General features: G+C 41.4%; 1 protein-coding gene across 1 annotated transcript in view; it reads right to left on the bottom strand.

Moving 5' to 3' along the window:
- The window catches only part of Myo3a (myosin IIIA), a 170,784-nt gene that overhangs the window by 26,497 nt on the left and 123,418 nt on the right, over positions 1 to 20,869 (bottom strand). Inside the window, exons 26-29 of the mRNA XM_087896675.1 lie at positions 18,436 to 18,598; positions 15,469 to 15,592; positions 10,426 to 11,320; positions 7,603 to 7,747 (exon numbers count right to left, since the gene is read on the bottom strand). Of these exons, the coding sequence (XP_087752801.1) occupies positions 7,603 to 7,747; positions 10,426 to 11,320; positions 15,469 to 15,592; positions 18,436 to 18,598 (1,327 nt within the window). The remainder of the gene's footprint in view (positions 1 to 7,602; positions 7,748 to 10,425; positions 11,321 to 15,468; positions 15,593 to 18,435; positions 18,599 to 20,869) is intronic.

The following is a 20,869-nucleotide window of genomic DNA, read 5'->3' on the forward strand; positions in this document are numbered from 1 at the left end:
ACAAGGTTACCCACTCTCTTCATATCTATTCAACACAGTTCTCAAAGTTCTAGCTAGAACAATAAGACAACAAAAGGAGATCAAGGGGACACAAATTGTCAAGGAATAAGTCAAAGTATCACTATTTGAAAATGATATGATAGTATACAAAGCGGCCTCAAACACGCTACCAAGAAACTCTTACAGCTGATAAACACCTTCAGTAATGTGGACAGTTACAAGATTATCTCAAAAAATCAGTAGCCCTCTTATATATAAATGATAAATGGGCCAAGAAAGAAACCAGAGAAACATCACCCTTCAAAACAGCCACAAATATAAAATATCTTGGGGTAAGTCTAACCCAACTAGTGAAAGAGCTGTATGACAAGAACTTTAAGTCTCTAAAGAAAGAAATTGAAGAATATATCAGATAATGGAATGATCTCCCATGCTCTTCGGTAGGTAGGATCAACATAATAAAAATGGCAATCTTACTAATAGAAATCTATAGATTCAATGCAATCCCAATCAAAATTCCAACAAGTTTCTTCACAGACCTTAGAAGAACAATACTCAACTTCATATGGAAAACCAAAAAAACCTAGAATAGCTAAAACAATCCTGTACAATAAGGAAACTTCCAGAGGGATCACCATTCCCTGACTTAAAACTTCTATAGAGCTATAGTTATAAAACAATTTGGTATTTGCATAAAACAGACATGTAGACCAATGGAATCAAATCAAAGACCCTGACATTAATCCACACACTTATGAATGCCTGATTTATGACAAAGAAGTCAAAAGGTACAATGGAAAAAGAAAGCATCTTTAATAAATGGTGATGGCATAATTGGATGTCAACATGAAGAAGAATGCAAACAGATCCTTATCTATTGCCATGCACAAAACTCAAGTCCAAATTGGTCAAGGACCTCAATATAAATCCAGTTACATTGAACCTAACAGAAGAGAAAGTGGGAAGTAGCCTTAAATGCATTGGCACAGGAGACCACTTTCTAAATAGAACACCAGTAGCAGAGACACTGAGAGCAACATTCGATAAATGGGACCTCCTGAAACTGAGAAGCTTCTTTAAGGCAAAGAACACAGTAAATAAGACAAATGACAGTCTACAGAAGGGGAAAAGGTCTTCACCAACCCCACATTGGATAGAGGGCTGATCTCCAAAATATATAAAGAACTCACAAAACCAGACATAAAAATACAAAATAATCCAATTAAAAAATGGGTAAAGAGCTAAACAAAGATTTTTCAGCAAAAGAATATCTAATGTCTAAAAGATATTTAAGGAATTGTCCAACATCCTTAATCATCAGGGAAAAGCAAATCAAAATGACTCTGATATACCAACTTATACCTGTCAGAAGGACTAAGACCAAAAGTACCGAGGACAACTTATGTTGGAAAGATGTGGAGTCAGGGGCTAACTTCCCCACTGCTGGTGGGAGTGCAAATTTGTACAGCCATTCTGGAATTAGTATGGTGGTTTCTCAGAAAATTGGGAATCAGTCTACCTCAAGGCCCAGCAATTGACATATTCCCAGAGAATACTTAATTATAGCACAAGGACATTTGCTTAATAATGTTCATAGCAACATTATTCATAATAATCAGAACCTGGAAACAACCTAGAATCCCCCTCAACTAAAGAATGTATGAAGAAAATGTGATATATTTACACATGGAGTATTACTCAGTTGTAGAAAACAAAGGTATCATAAAATTTGTAGGCAAATGGGTGGAACTAGAAAAAAAAACTATCCTTAGTGAGGTACCCAGACTCAGAAAGACAAACACAGTTTGCACTCACTCTTAAGTGGATACTAGGTGTAAAGCAAAGGATAACCAGACAACAATCCACAGTTCCAGAGAAGCTAGGTAACAAGGAAGACCCTATGAGGAACATATGGATCTCCCAGGGAAGAAGAATTAAATAAAATCTCTTAGGTAAACTGGGTGCAGGAGGGGGTAGAGAGGAGGGACTAGGGGTAGAGGGGAGGGACTAGGAGATGGGAACATGAGGGAATGAATTGGTCAATGGGAGGGAGGGACAGAGTGGAAGAGCAATGAAAGAGAGATCTTGATAGAGAGAGACACTATGGGGTTAGGGAGAATCCTGGTGCAGGGAAATTCCCAGGAATCCACAAGGAGGACCCCTGCTAAGACTCCTAACAACAGTGGAGAGGGTACCCAATCTGACCTTCCCCTGTAAACAGATTGGTGAATACCTCAACTATCATCACAGTGTCTTCATCCAGCAATTGACAGAATCAGATGCAGATTCCCATCAAGCACCTGGCCAAGCTCTGGGATTCCAGCTGAAGAGAGGTTGGAGGGACTATATGAGCTCACACACTATGGATAGATCCTGGTCCTACTGCCAGGTGCCTCACCAACAGTTCAAGCTTCACCACTGTCTCCCACCTTTCTTGCCCACTGTTTTCCTACTTCCTGTACCACCCTGTTTATTCTCTGGATTCAGGAATTATGTGGCCATCTTTGCTCATGAACTATGATTTTTCTATACAGTGTACTCCAAAGCCACGCCATACCGCTGTTCTTCAAGAAATCCTTCCCATCACGGCAATGCCCTGCTGATCATGTCAGAGCCCTTGACTCAGTTCTTTTCTCATGTAATCAAGACCCCAGTTTTTGGCAATCCACCAATGAATATAGATAGAAATATTTTTTTTTTTAGCTTTCTTGCTTAACTATCCGTGGTTTTCTTCATGCTGTCAAAACCTAGTCACACCAGACAAAATGAAGTATCTCCAAACATGAGGTTGTTTAGATTGGACAAAATGATATTTTCACCTTCACAATAATTCAGATACACAATATATAACTTCGGTGTTTTTCTAAATTGAACCTAATTCCTATCTCTTAGTACTCATTTCTGTTTCCTAGTATTTTTAAAAGAATGTGTGTAGGATGTGTGTATATGTGTGATCATGTGTGGGGTCAGAAGCTGATGTTGGGTATCTTCCTCTGTCACCCTCCACTGTATTTACTGAGGTCGGGTGTCTTGATGAACCAGAGCTTGCCAGTGTGGCCAGTTTAGCTAGTCATTTTTTACATCCTATCTCTACTTTGTGAGAGCTGGTATTACTTCTGTGCTGGGGATCCAGACTCTGGCGCCCATGCGTGCATGGCAAGCACTGTATTCACTGGACCACTCCCCGATGCCTTCTTGCAGTCCACAAATCTAAGTTGCTCAACTAAATTGCTTTCAATCGTCTTAATATCTGAAATTAGTATCTTAATACTATCCCCTTTTGCTAACTGGAGCCACATTTAAACTGGGGGTGAGGTGAAAAGTGAGCAGTTTCCTTGCATTGATGTAGAGAGGCCATTTACTCTGTGGCCAGTTTTCAACATCTGCTGGCTGACCACCTCATTTAGCTCTGTTGGTCTGAAGGCATTTCCCAGCATCATTACTTCCTGTCAAGTCATCTCAGACCCTGGTCTCTTGCAGATTTGTGTTCTCTCCTGGGCATTTTCTTAGGCACTGTTGACCGTGCGAGACTTCAGACAGGTAGAGCAGAGCTTCTGCTGTCTACACACAAGGGCCAACAGCCTCGGGTAGCTTCAGGAAGTGCTTCTGAGATACAGTCTTCTTCCTGCTACACGCCTGCTCACAAACGGAAAGTGGCAGGTTGAAGAATAAAGCGAAGACCTGTGGTTTCTGCTTTCTGATCTGCCAACCTTCCCAAGAACGAAGCAGAATGCTGAGCCCACATTCCTCTCCAGAAATCTCCCCCACTTCCACCTTTCCTATTGTGCAGTGGGTGGGAGTACAAACCGTCGGCCATTGCCTGGCTTCTTTCTTTTTTTTTTTAAGTTTATTAAATTATGAAAGTTTCCATTTCTGCCCCTCCTCCCAACACCCTCCCACTCCCCCCTCCCCCTCCTCCTCCCTCTCCATCCCTAAGAGCAGTCAGGGCTTCCAGCCCTGTGGGAAGTTCAAGTTCCTCCCCCCTCCCTCCAGGTCCAGGAAGGTGAGTATCCAAACAGACTGGATCCTAAAAATCCAGTATATGCAGAGGAAACAAGTCCCAGTGTCATTGTTAATGGCTTTTCAGAAAGACTCCAGTAGGGGAGGAATGGGGAAAACTCGGGGGACTGAGATGGGGGGAGGGAGGAAGGATGGATGTGGGACCAGGGAAGAATATATCTCAACTAAGGGAGTCATTTTAGGGTTTACAAGAGACTTGATTATAAATGGGAACCCAGGTACAAGAAGAGATCCCCAGATTGTTCTCTGGACAGAGGAGAGGGTGCCTGATCCGGCCTTGGACTATAACCATACTGATGAAGATTTTGCTTATCACCATAGATCCTTCATCCGATGATGGATGCCTGGCTTCTTTCAAATCCGCACACCACCTTGCACCTTCAGGTGCATATGAAACCTAGGGGCAATCCACAACTACTGCCCCATCCCCTCTATCTAGCCCCTCTGGCACAGGACATGGGCAGAAGCCAACCTATTAAGGATTTTGTTTAATTTTATTCTTCCCACTGTGAGATACTCTGGTCCAAGCCAGGAAGCATGAGTGTAGCAGCACCATGGGTCACTCCACGCACAACTCTGTTTGCTAAGCTTCACTGCAAACACTATGCATGGTGACTGATAGGATCCTAAAGATACTGTCACTTTCTCCCAGGGCAGGCAAACAGTCACAGTCATATTTGCATTTTTTTTCTTCAGAGATTTTTTTTTTTGCAAGGAAAACAAAAGAATCTATATGAGGTCAGGTGACTTCCTATTTTTGTTGAGAGCTACACATTACAGAAATGGAGTCCGGAAAGCAAATGGCTTGAAAGTGAAGGGAAATAAAAGGTGTTCTCAGAAGAATCCTGAAGAGTCAGCAGATCCTGGAGGGGTGGGTAGCAGCCTCCCAACCCCACTTCTCACCCCTGCCCCATCCAAGGAGAGGCCACAGAGAAGAGGCTTCCTGGGGGCATGGAGGAAATGAGATTTCTAGTTTTTTTGATCCTGCTTGCAGAACATAACAAGCTCAATGCTTCCACTGTGGAGATTGTAGGAGCCATGGGTGGAGGCCAGCAGCGGCCACGGGTGGAGGCCAGCAGGGGCCATGGGTAGAGGCCAGCAGGGGCCATGGGTGGAAGCCAGCAGGGGTCATGGGTAGAGACCAGCAGGGGCCCTGGGCGTCCTGCTAATAACTCATGAATAAATGACGTGACCATGGGCTCCACATGATTCTTCAGAGACACAGAAGATCCCAGGGTCTTTGCACATTCCTGAAGAACTGGGAACTGATAATTTCAAAGATGGGGCAGAGTGTAATGAGGATGTTGCTGATGAGGATGTGGACACAAGAGAATCCTTAGACACTCCTAATTGGAATGTAAACCGGTGCAGCTACTATCTGTGGAAATCAGTATGGGGTTTCTCAAAAATCTAAAAATAGATTTACCATACGGTCCAGAAAGACCACTTCTGGGTATTTATCCAAAGGACCCCAAGTCATCGTATCACAGATACCTTATATCAGTGTTTGCTGCAGTGCTGCTCATAACAGCTAAGTTACAGAACCCACTGAGGTGCTCGACAATAGAGAGACAGACACAGACAACATAACATGCATAGTGCAATTGTTTTCAGCCATAAAAATGAAGTTGTAGCATTTGCAAGAAAATGGATGTGGGTGAAAATTACCACGTTTTGTGAATTAAGCCAGTCCCAGAAAGATATGCATATATGCTTTCTCTTTTTTGTGGTTATGAGACTTTGTACAGATATAAGTTCAGCATGCAACAAATACTTTCATGAATACATTCTTATATAGCATGATACCGTGAGCAATCAATAAACACAATGAAAAATAAAAGAAAATGTAACCCCAAAAGTTCTGCATCTCTGAGCGGAGGTTTGAAGGCTTCACATTCTTGCAAATGTAACCCTGAAATAGGAATGCTTCACGTTTGCTTTCTCTTATTAATTTGACATCATAGCCCCCTTCTCTGAGCTACCTCTTGCCCTCTGCTGGTGTTATAGGCCAAGTTAAGGTTAAGATGCATAAAATCAAGAAAATAATGAGGCATGTATCCCCAATCTCTCCAACACCTTTATCATAAATTAAAAAATGGGGTACTGAACTGAACAGAGAATTCACAACAGATGAACTTCGAATGGCCCAAAGACACTTAAGGTCATGCTCAACCTCCTTAGCGATCAGGGAAATGCAAATCAAAACAGCTCTGAGATACCATCTTACACCTGTCAGAATAGCTCAACTCAAAAACACCAATGATAGCCTATGCTGGAGAGGATGTGGAGTGAGGGGAACACTCATCCATTGTTGGTGGGAATGCAAACTTGTGCAGCCACTGTGGAAATCAGTGTGGCGGTTTCTCAGAAAACTGGGAGTCAACCTCCCTCAGGACCCAGCAATTCCACTCTTGGGAATATACCCTAGAGATTCCCTAGCATACTACAAAAGCATTTGTTCAGCTATGTTCATAGCAGCACTATTTGTAATAGCCAGAACCTGGAAACAGCCTAGGTGCCCCTCAATAGAAGAATGGTTAAAGAAGGTGTGGAACATAAACACATTAGAGTTCTACTCAGCGGTAAAAAACAATGACATCTTGAATTTTGCATGCAAATGGATGGAAATAGAAAACGCTTTACTGAGTGAGGTAACCCAGACCCAAAAAGAGGAATATGAACCTTCATCTGGTGATGGATGGAGATAGAGACAGAGACCCATATTGGAACACTGGACTTAACTCCCTAGATCCAAATGAGAAGCAGAAGGAGGGAAAACGTGAGCAAGATAGGCAGGACCAGAGGGAACCTTCATCCGACGATGGATGGCAATACAGACAGAGACCCACATTGGAGCACTGGACTGAGCCCCCCAAGGTTCAAATGAGGAGCAGAAGGAGGGAGAACATGAAAAATGAAATCAGGACTGCGAGGGGTGCGTTCACCCACTGATACAAGGGGACTGATCGAATGAGAGCTCACCAAGGCCAGCTGGACTGGGACTGAACGAGCATGTGATCAAACCGGATTCTCTGAATGTGGCTGACATGGGGGCTAACTGAGAAGCCATTGACAATGGCACTGGGTCTTGTTTCGTCTGCATGTATTGGCTGTTTGGGATCCTAGTCTGTTTGGATGCTCACCTTCCTAGGCCTGGAGGGAGGAGGGAGGAACTTGAACTTCCCTCAGGGCAGGAAACCCTGACTGCTCTTTGGACTGGAGAGGGAGGAGGAGAGGGAGTGGGGGGGGGAGAAGAGGGATTGGGGGGATTGGGAGGGTATGGGGAGGAGGAGAGGAAGTGGAAATTTTTATAAACAAACAAATAAAAAAAAAGAAAAAAAAAAGAAAATAATGAGGACTTTCCCCCCCCTCCACCCAGGAGAGTGGAATTAGAGACAGCAGGAGGTGGGTAGAACATTCTGGAAGAATGTTGTCTGTTTATACGGAATAGAATGAAACAAAGGCTTCAGTTCTTCCATGGTGTGGAACCTTGCCTCAGGTCTGCCACAGAACACAGGAGGGAGACTAAACACAGAGTCTGGAATGTCCTGTTTCAGTGGCTCGACCATTGCTGATCTTTACCTGAGAGGTACCGATGAGTGGAAACACATCTATTAATTGGCTTGTGGTGATAAATACCCAGATAAAGTGGCTTCAGTTGCTGTGACAAAATCATTTCATTCAAGTTTTTCTGCAGAATGAAATAGTCTTCAGATAACTTGGATATCTAAAAAGAAGACCACATATTAGATTAAATCAAAGATAGGAATGCCAGGGCTCTACATGCACACAAAGTACTCAGTTCCTTACCAGACCCCATGGGACTCTAAAGCTCGTCCCCTAGAGCTACCTGGACTCGTGTACTCATGCCCAATAAAGTCCTCACTTTACACGGCCTTCTACTCTGTGCTTCTTCTCCTATCATTTTTTTTTTCATCAAAAGTTACAAACCTGAGATGCTACATTCAACGTCTGTCCATCTGTCTTTGGGGCTCTTCTGAACTGGCTTCTGCACTTACCTTCTTGCTCTGGTAGTCGACTTCTAAGGACCCCACTGGCCTTTGGTTGTGTTAAGGCTTCCCACTTCTTCTCAGTCTTCTTAGCTGACTCAAGGCTTAGAACTCTTCCCCGTTGATTCCCCCTCATTTCCACACCTACCTCTCGGCTGCTCTGCATTCCACCCCTATAACCTGGATCTCTTGCTAGGGTGAGTGTAGGGTTATGATTTTCTGTCTCTAGGATTGCACAAGTCAGTATTTCTACCTTTCTTCATCTGTTCCAGGTACACATCAACTCTGGGTTTCAAATACCTGATTTGATCTTTGGTGAGAAAATTTGTGCAACAAAGAAAGTAAAGATTGCACACATGTAAAGCTCACTTTTCCAGGTGCTTAAAAATAAAAGTCATGCTGCAATCCACAGACCCAGGGAGGCTAGGTGACAGGGAGGGCCAAGGCGGAGGGATGCTACAATCCACAGACCCAGAGAGGCTAGGTGACAGGGAGGGCCAAGGCGAAGGGATGCTAGGATCCACAGACCCAGAGAGGCTAGGTGACAGGGAGGGTCAAGGCGAAGGGATACTAGGATCCACAGACCCAGAGAGGCTAGGTGACAGGGAAGGCTCCAGGTGGGGGTGCATGGATTTCCCTGGGAAGGGGATACAGAGAACTGCAGGGTGAACTCGGAGCAGGTGGGGATGGAAACGCGAGGGATCAGGTTAGGGCATGAATGGAGGGAGAGTATGGGAAGACATGACTGGAAAGGGAGGGGGCATTTTGTACCAGGTAAAAACACGATACAGGTAAACTCCCACTAATATACAAAGATGATCCCAGCTAAGACTCCTAAAAGTAGTAGCTAAGTAGCCTGAACTTCCCCTCTCCTGTGATCAGATTGGTGACTACCCCAATTGTCATCAGTGAGCTTTCATCCAGTGACTGATGGAAACAGATGCAGACACTCACAGTGGAATATTTGACCAAGCTCAGGGAGTCCTGCTGAGGAGAGGAAGAAAGGAATGTAGGAAACTGAGGAGTCAAGAACATAATAAGAAAACCCACAGAAACAACTAACCTGGTTTATAGGAACTCACAGAGTCTGAGCCAACAGCCAGTGAACCTGCATGGGGCCAACTTAGGCCATCTACATATATGTTACACTTGTAGCTTTGTCTACTTGTGGGACTCCTAACAGTGGGAGCAGGGGCTGCTTCCAGTGCTTTGGCTGGCACATGGGAACCTGTTCCTCACACTGGATGGCCTTGTCCAGCCTTAATACAAGGGGAGGTGCTTAGTCTTACTGCAACTTGATATACCATGCTTTGTTGATACCCAAGAGAGGTCTGCCCCTTTCTGAGCAGAAGCAGAGGAGAAGTGGATTGAGATGGGGGCAGCAGAGTGGAGGTAGAGGGGTGGAATGGGAGGAGAGACGGGAAGGGAAACTTTGGTTGGGAAGTAAAATAAATAAAATAAAAAATGAAAATATTCTCAAACCAGAAACAAGTAGTGGTTTCACATAATAGTTTTAAAAAAAACCAGACGAGTAAGGGGCTAGGGAAATTACTCAGTAGCAGATCTCCCCTGATAGGTAAAGGACAGGGGTGGTTGGGCCCAGTCTCAAGACTGAGACCCAGAGCAGGCATTGTGCTCTCTCAGGGTGCAGCTCCCACAGGGAACAACGCTTAGTTTAGGGACCAGAGATACTCAATGTTCTCCTTTGAGCATCCTCCTCCAGAGTTTCTTCTGCTATTTCACAGGCTACTGACTACTCAGGTAACATATGCATTTCAGAAGTCATCTAGTTAGCATCTGTCACTCTGCACAGGATGAAGTGAAGGTGCTGACGCAAACAGACATCTTCCTAAGGTAAGGTACCTGGAAAGAGCAGGAAGAGGCATTTGCTGCTACCATGATCTCTTCCTGGTCCATTCTTGGTCAGAATTACTTATTGTCATGAGGCCTTCATGTCCGTCAAACAGAGGCCCCACTAAGCTTCCTTCCTATCAGGCTAACAATGCCAAAATAAGCTAAAATCTAGGGAATGGAGAAAGCCTATGTCTCAGTTTTTAAAAATCTTTAAAAAGAGAACCCACACTTTTAGTGATAAAAGATTTCATAGCTACATGAAATTTTCTAGTATCCAGCAGCAACACTTGAGTAAGTTATGTAAACCAACATCTGGTATCTTACTATGTGTGATGACTATCATAATTTTATTCTTTCTTCTTATAACAATCTATGGGCATAAAAGTACATGACTATGTATATAACACAGTCATCAATATATACTATTAAAAAACATCTTATAAACACATATAAAACACTTCCTCAGTTATTTGCTACTTGTTTGATTAGTTATTGAGTAGTTCCTAGAGATTTTTATTAGTAAATAAATTTATTTACCTACCTGTCTTGAAAACATTGCCAAATCACACGCTTCTTTTTCTGAAGCCACCTTTGAATCTCTGTCATTTGTGTCCTTGATAGGATGGGTCTCCTCATACTTTGCAGGACAGGAATAAACACTGTGAATGTTTCTTGCTACTTCTGTGGGTGATGAAATGATCTTTTGATTCTTAAGGGAAGGTGACAGCCTGTCCTCCCCCAATTGTTGCCTTTGCTTGGAGCTCCGGTATTTGCTCTGAATGAACAGAGCAGCCTTGTCTTCCTCTTGGGCCTCCTCCACTGGCCCGGTGTCTTTCTCTCTGAGGAACCCATGCAGTCGATAGTCTCTCTCCAGGTTGCACAGTGGTGCGTTCTGAGTAACCACAGTTGGCTTCTTTTCTTTTCCTTTGCTGTCTGCATTTTGAAAGACTGACCTTTGGCTAAGAGTATGATCCATAGTTTTTCTCAGGTAAATCTCCTCAGTTAGCCACAGTCCTGGGCAGCTTGGCTTTTCCCATGGCTCCCTCCTTTCCAGAAATGTTGCTTTTGATTCTTCAAAGTTCATCCCCTCTGTGTACCACTGACAGTAAGTCTGGATCACAGTGTCCTCTTTCTCCCCATTCCGTATCTTCCTGCTTTCCTTCAGGTCTTGCACATACTTCTGCCTGGGGCTTTCTTCTGCCCAAGGGTCCCCCACAGCACATGGCTCTGGATTCTGCTGTCCTCCATACACATTGCTTATTTTCTTCTGAGTTTGAGATCTTCTGTTGTTATTTTCAACCACGTTGGTGGCTTTCTTCTCAGTTCTGCAGGGAGCTGTCCTTCCTGCAGGTGGGTTCTCTTTGTTGTTTGGAGAGGAAATGTTGGATTCATTAATAGACACTGCATTTTCTGTCTGTTTCATCACAAAAGATTCCCTGTGCAAAAGATGAATCTGGACATAAGATAATGCTAAACGAGAGCATATTACTTTAGTTAGCAGTGATGTGCAACATTGTATGGTAAGACAGGCAAAAGAAACAAAGAAAACTCAAAATAAAAACAAATCAAGTCACATTAATAAAGTACTTCACAAAATGTCCTCTGTATTGATAACGGGGATGGATATTTAAATAAGAAAACCAGCTTCAACTTAGAATGGGAAATAGGCTAGTGTGTGAAAAACTGTATTCTTATTTGATGAGGTACCAAAATTCTACACATGATCAAGGCAGTCAAAAATTCAGCTTAGGTGGGGAGAGGCTCATGAAGCCCCTCCCCTTGCTGAGGAGCTTTGGCCCTTGAAGGCTGCTGGGATGGAGAGGGTCAGTTTTTTCAGGGAAGTGGCCCCTGTTAGGTAGCGCTTGCCTGGTGGATTGTCCCACATCCGCGCACATACGAAGGGCGTTGACTGGGGTCAGTGGACTATGAGAGGAGGTGGAGCTGTGAGGAGGACGTGGCAGGAGGCAAGGCTGTCTGGGAGGAACCAAATGAAAACAGGTGGTTGATATACTCAAAATACATTGTATGCATCTATGAAATTCTCAGAGAATGAAAAAATTGTCAAGAATTCTGGGAGTTTAATCCTTCAAAATCCAACCTTTATAACAGAGAGTGCATGATGATAAGTTGTGGAAACTACAGCCTGTTTTGGAATCAGAAGTCAGTGTGTTCACCAGTCTCATGTACTGGACTTTAACAAGCACGGAACTCAGTGATCACAGGAAATATCACGCAAAATTAAAGTTAAATTAGTGTCCTTGGTCCACTCGTGATTGTGTAAGACACAATGATTCTCTGATTCTCCTCCATTTGAAGACAGGGAGGTAAGGTCTTCTTTATGACAATTTTTTCCTTTCCTTATCGGGCAGTATGAGACCCACATAAGAACACCACAGTCATTAAAAAGGGCATTGTACCATAGAGTTAAACACTCATATCTGATACCCTAATACCACCTCCTGTGATTGGTGGTGATGGGGTGGGGGTGGGGGTAGGTTGAGAGTGGGGTTGGTGATGGGTTGGGGGTGGTTGCTCAGAATTTCTGTTTGGCCTGTAGCCTGTGTGAGAGTTTCGGTCTTTTAGAATCTGTTTGTGAGGAAGGACTCTTATTTGAGTAAGAGTCAGACAAATACACCAGGAGTGCACTTTCCTCCTACGTTGCTTGAGGCGGACTCTTGCTGTGGAGCTCAGGCTGGCCTTGAACTCGGGGTCTTACCATCCCAGTTTCCTAACTGAGGATTACAGGCCACATCCTGCCTATCTTCCTCGTTTCACCGACTATTTCTTAGACACCCAGTGGCACCTTCAGGCTGGTGTTGGGGCATAACAGAGTACTGGAGGAGCAGTCAGAACACACGGTAGAGATCACAAGCCCTCTTGTTTCACTGAGTTGCTCCACAGTATTTTGAGTACTTTCAGATTGCCTACTGAGAATACCTACATCTCATCAAAATACAACCGAGGCAAGAGAAACACAGTCTCTAAATGGCTCCCTGCCAAGGTCCATTGTAAATTGTTTGTGAGATTGTTTATCTTACTGGTAAGACACTGCTGTATACACATCTAAGACGCAAGGTTCGCCTCACTGTGGTGGACACGTATGAGGTCACTCTGTCTCTGAGCTAGTCCAGCTGTGGAGGATCTCAGGGTCACAGTCTTCGCAGGAGAACAGCTAGACCTCCGGCATGGAAAGAAGAGCTGACCTCGTCTGATACCTGCTGGACAGGCTTAGAGGTCTTTACGTGTCTATAAATGAGATTTTCCTATCTCACAGGTCAGGAGAGCTCAGGAGAGGCAGAGGCAAAATGAGGAGTGCAGATAGAGAGGTGGGTGTGAGAGCAAAGGAGAGACAGGGGTTGTAGAGAGCCAAGCGCTCCAGAGTGCAGGCCGTGGGATGTGGTGTGCACCAGACCTCTCTTTCCCCATCGTCTCTCATTCCTATCGAGGCTCTCTTTCAGTCTACAAGTAGCAATTTCTAGAAGTGGTAAAAGGTGTGTGTGTGTGTGTGTGTGTGTGTGTGTGTGTGTGTGTGTGTGGTATGTACATGTGTACATGAATATGAAGGCGTATTCATGTCTTCCTTATTTGCTCTCCATTTTATTTTCTAGGCAAGGCCACACACTGAAGCTAGAGTCATGGATTCCGCTAAGCTGACCAGTCGGTTAGTTGGCTCCAGGGATCTGTCTGTCTCCATTGCTTAGCGCTGGGATTATAGAGGTACACTGCCATATCTGTCTTTTTATGTGGGTGCTAGAGAGTTGAACCTAGTTTCTTATGCTTGTTGTGAAGCACTTTACTTCTGCATATTATCTATCATTATCTACATATCTGTATATATATGTATCTCTATCTATGCCTGTTTGTCTGTATGTCTGCCTGTCTATCTAATCTATTTATGATTTAACAAAACACATAACTATATATTAATGGGGTGCTATGTGATGTTATATACATTTACATAACATCTAATCAGATAAATCCTACCCAACTCCTCAAACATGTATCAGTTTTTTTATGGTGAAAATATTTAATATCCTTGTATGCTTTTAAGGTTTGATTGTGTGATCCATCTGTCCAGTGTCAAAAATCTTATCCTAGATTATGTGGTACAGTTTCTTATTAATACTTGTCTACCCTAAAGGGGAATTTGTAGATGGTAGAGTGTTAATCAGTGTTGTAAACTGAAAATGAATGCTGGTGTCTTTGGAAGAAAGGTGGAAGCAAATTGCTGTATAATTGAACTGTAGATTTCCTTGATACACTATATATATATATATATATATAATATACACTATATGATAGCTATAAGCAGTAATATTTCTAGAAGACTATCAGTCCATCTTTCTCTTATATGTAGCCGGTTTATACTATCATGTAGATCCTGCTCCTGAGGCAGACATGGAGTCTCCCTGTAGTTTGCAGAACAGTCTTTTACAACCAGTAGCAAAGAAAAAAGACATCATTTGGTGTTGTCATCAAAGGGCACATAAATAGGTCTCTGAGCACACAGAAAACTGAAAACATAAAATACCTCTAAATTTCAAACTGACATCGGTGTTTGTTAAATAAGGAAATGAGGTTGACTTGTGTGATATGGGGAGAGAGTGCACGAGGGGAGGGAAGGGGAGGAGACAAGCGTCCAAAGCTCACTGTGGGCATGAGTGTTGGGTGTGAGAATAACACATGTGGCTGAGTAGAGAGGAAAGGATGCCATCTCTTCTGTCTTATTTGTTCACCCCTTCCATGGCTAATTCTGATGTTTAAGGCAAAGGGTTCAAGGCTGAGGGTAGAGTGACTTTCACTTCTCTGGAGAACTATTTACTCACATTTTCATCAATTCATTTTACCATTGGGACTAAAAGTATCTTACCTCGGTTAATCTGGAGTAATTAAGACACAGTTCTCTATATCTTATACCCTCCATGCTCTTTGCATAGCTCAATGACTTTTCCCTCTCTGTGTGATACTGAGGATTGAACTCAGGGCTTTGATTACACAAGGTTAAGCACTTCACCATAGCCTTCCCTTTGTATATATTTATAGCAGAGCCAGCTAGCCTTACTAGCAATTTATTAGTCATATTCTTTTTCATGGTGCTGTGAGTAATTTGAGGATAAGGACTTGGCTTCCTTAATCTTTGTATTCCACCACATAACATAAAGTCTGTTGAATAAATTAATTCTTGTAGACCTGGTAATGAGTACTTTGAAATAAGCATGCAAAGGCCCAGGGGAGGAAAAAAAGGACAGCTAGTGATTACGATTAAGACCGATGGTATATTGACTGCTATGGCCATAGGAATAAATGGGAGGTTTGGGAACATTTAGATGGGGATGGAGATGTTACCCAGTTCTTGGAGTAGAACTGCAGAGGGCTGCACCTTAGAAGCCAAGAGGTGGGGGAGCCATCTGAGAATCAAAGTGTGACCATGAGTATAAGATGCTCATGAATGCCTATGTGGTTGTGTGCTTCCCTGGTATTTGCTACATCAGTATCAGACAGTAACAACATAGACTAGAAACATCATTCTATGACCTTGGAGAACCTTGATGCCAAAATGGCATCAGAAAGAATATCATTGTACCTTTTAATTTCAAAGTTTTTCTTGTAGTCAAACTCCTGATCATTAGCCTGATTGTTCATTACTGCGGTGTTTCTCACATTAGCAGTTTTTCTTCCTTGTTTTCTCAGGAGGTGTCTTCTTGCAGCTGAAGCACATAAGGAACAAAGGAGCAGTTGGGAAAAGAAATAAAAGAACATTAAATGAATGCAGACTAGTGGTTTTGACTATCATTGCCACAGAAAAAAATGAAAGTGACGACGACTAATAGATCCATTTTTTTAAAAAAATGGGGATCATTAACAAGACAATTTTAGATATAAACTACAGCAATAGAATCACCATGGGACTACAATGGCAGACACCGAGAGCATGTATGGTAGTGCCTCCTTTGCTTGAAATAATCTCCTTTTTATTATGTTCAGCTCTTCACAGAGAAGGCCCTCATTATCTACATGGATAGTTTGTGTATTTTCACCCATTATTCTGGGAGTCGTATATATTTTAGAATTCAGTTTATAAAGTTTTACTTTATTTTGGTAAAGTAGCATGGAGTAACTATACATCCAGGAACATTTCCTTGTCCGCATAGCTTTTTTTTTTAAAAAAAATTGTTTTTTATCGAGCTATATATTTTTCTCCACTTCTCTTCCTTCCTCTCCCCTCCTCTTCAGCCCTCTCCTGGTGTGGGAAAATTGTCTATATTCTGTCAATTATGTTTTAAATAAATGCTGATTGGCCAGTAGCCAGGCAGGAAGTATAGGCGGGACAACCAGATAGGAAGTAGAAGAGGGCCAATGAGAACAAGAGAATTCTGGGAAGAAGGAAGTTCCTTCAGTTGTCATTTCCCAGCCACAGAAAAAGGAAGAAGAAGGTACCGAGCCATGTGGCTAAAATAGATAAGAATAATGGGTTAATATAAGTTATAAGAGTTAATAAGAAGCCTGAGCTAATGGGTCAATCAGTTTTTAACTAATGTAGACCTCTGTGTGATTTCTTTGGGACTTAATGACTGTGGGTACTGGGCAGACAGAAAATCTCAGACAACCCTCTCCCATCGTCCCCACACTCCCAATTTATTCAGGAGATCTTGTTGTTTCCTACTTCCCATGTACATTAGATCCATGTATGTCTGTCTTAGTGTTCTATTTGTGGTCTAGGTTCTCTGGGATTGTGATTTGTAGGCTGGTTTTTCTTTGCTTTCTGTCTAAAAGCCACTTATGAGTGAGTAATATGATATTTGTCTTTCTGAGTCTGGGTTACCTCACTCAGTGTGATGTTTTCTAGATCCATCCATTTGTCTGTAAATTTCAAGATATCATTATTTTTTCTGCTGTATAGTACTTCATTGTTTAAATGTACCACATTTTCCTTATCCATTCTTTGATGGGGGGCATTTAGGTTGTTTCCAGGTTCTGGATATGAAAAATAATGCTGCTATGAACATAGTCCTTGTGGTACGATTGAGTATCTTTTGGGTATATTCCCAAAAGTGGTATTGCTGGGTCTTGAGGTAGATTGTTTCCTAATTGTCTGAGACATCACCACACTGGCATCCAAAGGGACTGTACCAGCTTGCATTCCCAACAGCAATGGAAGAGTGCTTGCTTTACCCCATGACCTCTCCAGCATAAGTTGTCATCAGTGTTTTTGATCTTGGCCATTCTTACAGGTATAAGATGGAATCTCAGAGTTGTTTTGATTTGCATTTCTCTGATGGTTAAGGATATTGAGCATTTCCTTAAGTGTCTTTCAGCCATTTTAGATTTCTCTGTTGAAAGTTCTCTGTTTAAGTCTGTAACCCATTTTTTTTATTGGATTATTTGTTCTTTTGATGACCAATTTCTTGAGTTCTTTGTATAATTTGGAGATCAACCCTCTGTCTGATGTTGGGTTGGTGAAGATCTTTCCCCATTCTGTAGGCTGCTGTTTTGTCTTGTTGACCACGTCTTTTGCTTTACAGACTAGATAGCTTCTTAAAGCAAAACTCAGGACCATTTTTTATCACAACAGCAGACTATTCCAACAACTTGGAATGAACTAATGAATATAAACAGTCTCACTTCTTACTATAAACAGGTAATGCTTAACTGACAGATAAGTTATGAAAATCTTTTTTAATCAGAGCTTTATACACCTCGGGGTGGAGGATGAGACCCCAAAGTACTTTCTTGTCTTGAGGGGAAGTTAACAGTTTGAAATTCTGACGGACAGAACTGAGTACAGGACATGGGTCTTTTAACAGTTACCTATGATGTCCACCATGTGAATTTTCTTCAGTGTATGGCTATGTATGTCAGTGAGCTAAAAATTGGTTTAATGAGCCTAAATTAAGACCTAAAATGAGACAAAATAGATCAGGAGTAAAATATCAGAGTGAAAGTCAAGTATATTTTTCATTATGGCTATTTGATCAATTTTTTTTAAAAGAAATACAGTTGCAAGTCATCCTAGGCATGATTTAAATTTATGAATGCCTTTAAAATAAAAAACCCAGCAAAATCCTAAGTTTATTAATGCATTTTAATAAAAATTTGTTAAGTGTGGTCCTATATATCACTTTCCTAGAGTTAATACAGAGGAATAGATGCCCTTTAACAAAATAAAATTTAATTAAACTGTCAAAAGTTATGACAATTGTAACCTTTGGAATAGAATAGAAAAAATCTTGTTGCCTAAAGAGTTATGATATTGTAATATGATTCTTATGACTCATAATTAATACAATCATTTGCTACATCAAGCAGGATGGGTCAGCTGTGCTTCATTAATCCTTGACAGGAAAGTGACAACCTTCAATTATTTAATTTAAATCAAAACATTTATTCAAATATTAAAAGTGTCAATCATTGCAACAATCTAATTTAGAGTAGCATGTCAATAAACACAAAAGTCACATGAAAATTGCAGGTCTGTGCATAGGAAAATTCAATTTATGACCATATATACATATCTCATTATGTTTCCTACACTTCAGAGTGTGGTGATTACCTGACTGTATTATTACAGCACTGTCTTTCCTCTTCTGCTTCAGCTTTTGGTATCTTCTTGAACCTAAGAATGCTCTGACACCAGCTTGAATCAAAACAAGCTTGTCAATGGCTTCCTTTCGCATTAGATTCAACTGTTCCACATGGTAATATTTAAGGAATACCTTAAGAGAATTAAAATAAAGTACAGTAAGATCTTGGAACACAGATGTACAGTGACTGTGTGTCATGTTTGAAGAAAAGACTGCATGTTGAACCTCATTCGGTCTGGAAAACATATTAACTTCTTGGGTGTGACTATTGCTCAGATTTTGATGCATAAATAAAATTTGTCTTTGAGAAGGAAACAAAAGGAAGACCCGGAAATTCTGGGGTTCTTTGGATCTGATAATCATAATGGGGGATTCTGAGCTCTTTCCAGCAATATTTACATCATATATTTTGGGTTATGGCCATTTTATGCTTAAAACATCTTTAAAACACTGCTATTTTCCAAATTTAAAAAATCATACAAATCTATCTAAATAGACTGGTAGGTATTCATCAAATGCTCATTCAGCAAATGATTCTTGAAACCTGTTGGGTTTCTTTATCTGTTGGGGATATAGAGATGACTACGGCAGGGGACTGTCAAGGCATTGCCGGTGGGGAAAATGAGGAGATAGCGTCCCAGCAGAACCAACAACTGTCCTGATAGACTAACCAAGGGTGACTTCAGATCATTCTAAAGTTAACATGAACCTTGACAAGGCAGGAGCCTCAAGACTAAAGGCATTTTTTTTTTCACATCTAAAGATTTTACCTTTACCCCTTCCCTTTAGGGAATATATTTCTTTCTTTCAATGGATAAGTTCTTCAGCACAAATCACCTCAAAGAGTTCGTTGAGACCACCAGAAAACTAGTTAAAATCAAATGTTATGGCTGACTCATAAGATCTGGTGTCCTGCCTGTAGAACTCTCAGCATGCCTTTGAACTTGGAAACCTGGCACCACAGGTAAATACTTCTGTGTTTACTATGGATTTTGATTGAATTCAATTTTAATTTCTACAGGATTCTAGATGTTAATATATTTAGTCCATTCTGTTGTTGACAATTCATTTAAAATTCAATGTGTTTAAAAAGGTCATCATTTTTTGCATAGCGTTAGAAATGTTCTTATATTAAACACTTTTATCCATGTTAATGAGTTTGAAAGGTGAAGTGGAAAAATGTGAATAGCGTGAAAATGCTACTTAAATATCACGCAGAATTGGTGGGCAAGGCCTTTTTACAAGTAAAAACTCCATTTGAAGTCACACATGCATTTCTGGCCACAAATGATGAGCTTTTAACCTGATCCAGTTCATCTTTGTGAGCATTGTAAAGAAAATAGTCTGAATAAAATACATATCCTCTGTGCACCTTAAATTCTCCCTTATCAAATATAAAAAGAAAAGTGTTACTGAGTGTAAGACAGGTGATCAGAATAAAATCCCTCAAATTATTACCTTGATAATACATTCTTTGAACATCATGAAATTCTCTCCCCTCCTCCTATGCCCAAGACACACTATTCAGATTTCCTTGCAAATGAGGGTGTTTTGTTCTGGTCCCTTTGGAGTGGTGGACAGTTATTCTTGAAGGTCAATATGTGAGGATTTCTTTAGCTTTGCTCTTTTTCCATCCTGTCTTGGGGTATATCTGGTATACCTCCAAGACACATGTAGAACGCACTGGGACTCACCAACTTTAGGAAGCTCTCAGAACACCTGTCAGGCCCAGTGTATCTTTTCTCCAAACAGCTACTGCATGGCTTCTACAGTCAAGATTATTTTTTTTTTAAAAAAATTGTTCTCTAAGGAGCTAAATAAGATTCCCAAGACTTCCAAAGTTAAAAGTATATGCCAGTACTTGAAAGTACAGTGAGACTCATGATGATGCTAATTATTTCGGATAAATACAAAAATAAATGAAGTTAAATACTTCAGATAAATTTCAAGTTTATAATAGAAACTAAGGGAGAATTTAAAAAGGAGGGAAAAACAGGAATCTCATTCTGAGCTTAGACTAGCCCTCTGACTGTTTGATAAAGTAGATAAAATGATGGCTGGGTGTGGCAGTACTGCCTTTCATCTCAGCACTGGAGGCAGAAGCGGTGTGTCTATGTGAGTTCAAGGCCAGCCTGGACTATAAAATAAGTTCCAGGCCAGTGAGGGATTCACAGTGACACCCTGGTTCCTTCCATAGAAAAATATGTTTGTTTCCAATACCATTTGGAGCTAAGTATATTTATTGCCAGTGTCATTGGGGATTTTCTTCTGGATAAATCTTTGAAATAAAATTTTCTTATACCGCCTGCATTGGGTTTGCCTATAAGCATGTCTGTGGACCATTTTCTTGATTGGTAACTGATATAAGAAGTCATAGCCTACTGTGGGCAGTGTCATTCTTAA

Source organism: Myodes glareolus, chromosome 14 (assembly GCF_982192425.1).
Source record: "Myodes glareolus chromosome 14, mMyoGla1.1, whole genome shotgun sequence".
In the NCBI taxonomy this organism is placed as follows: Eukaryota; Metazoa; Chordata; class Mammalia; order Rodentia; family Cricetidae; genus Myodes; species Myodes glareolus.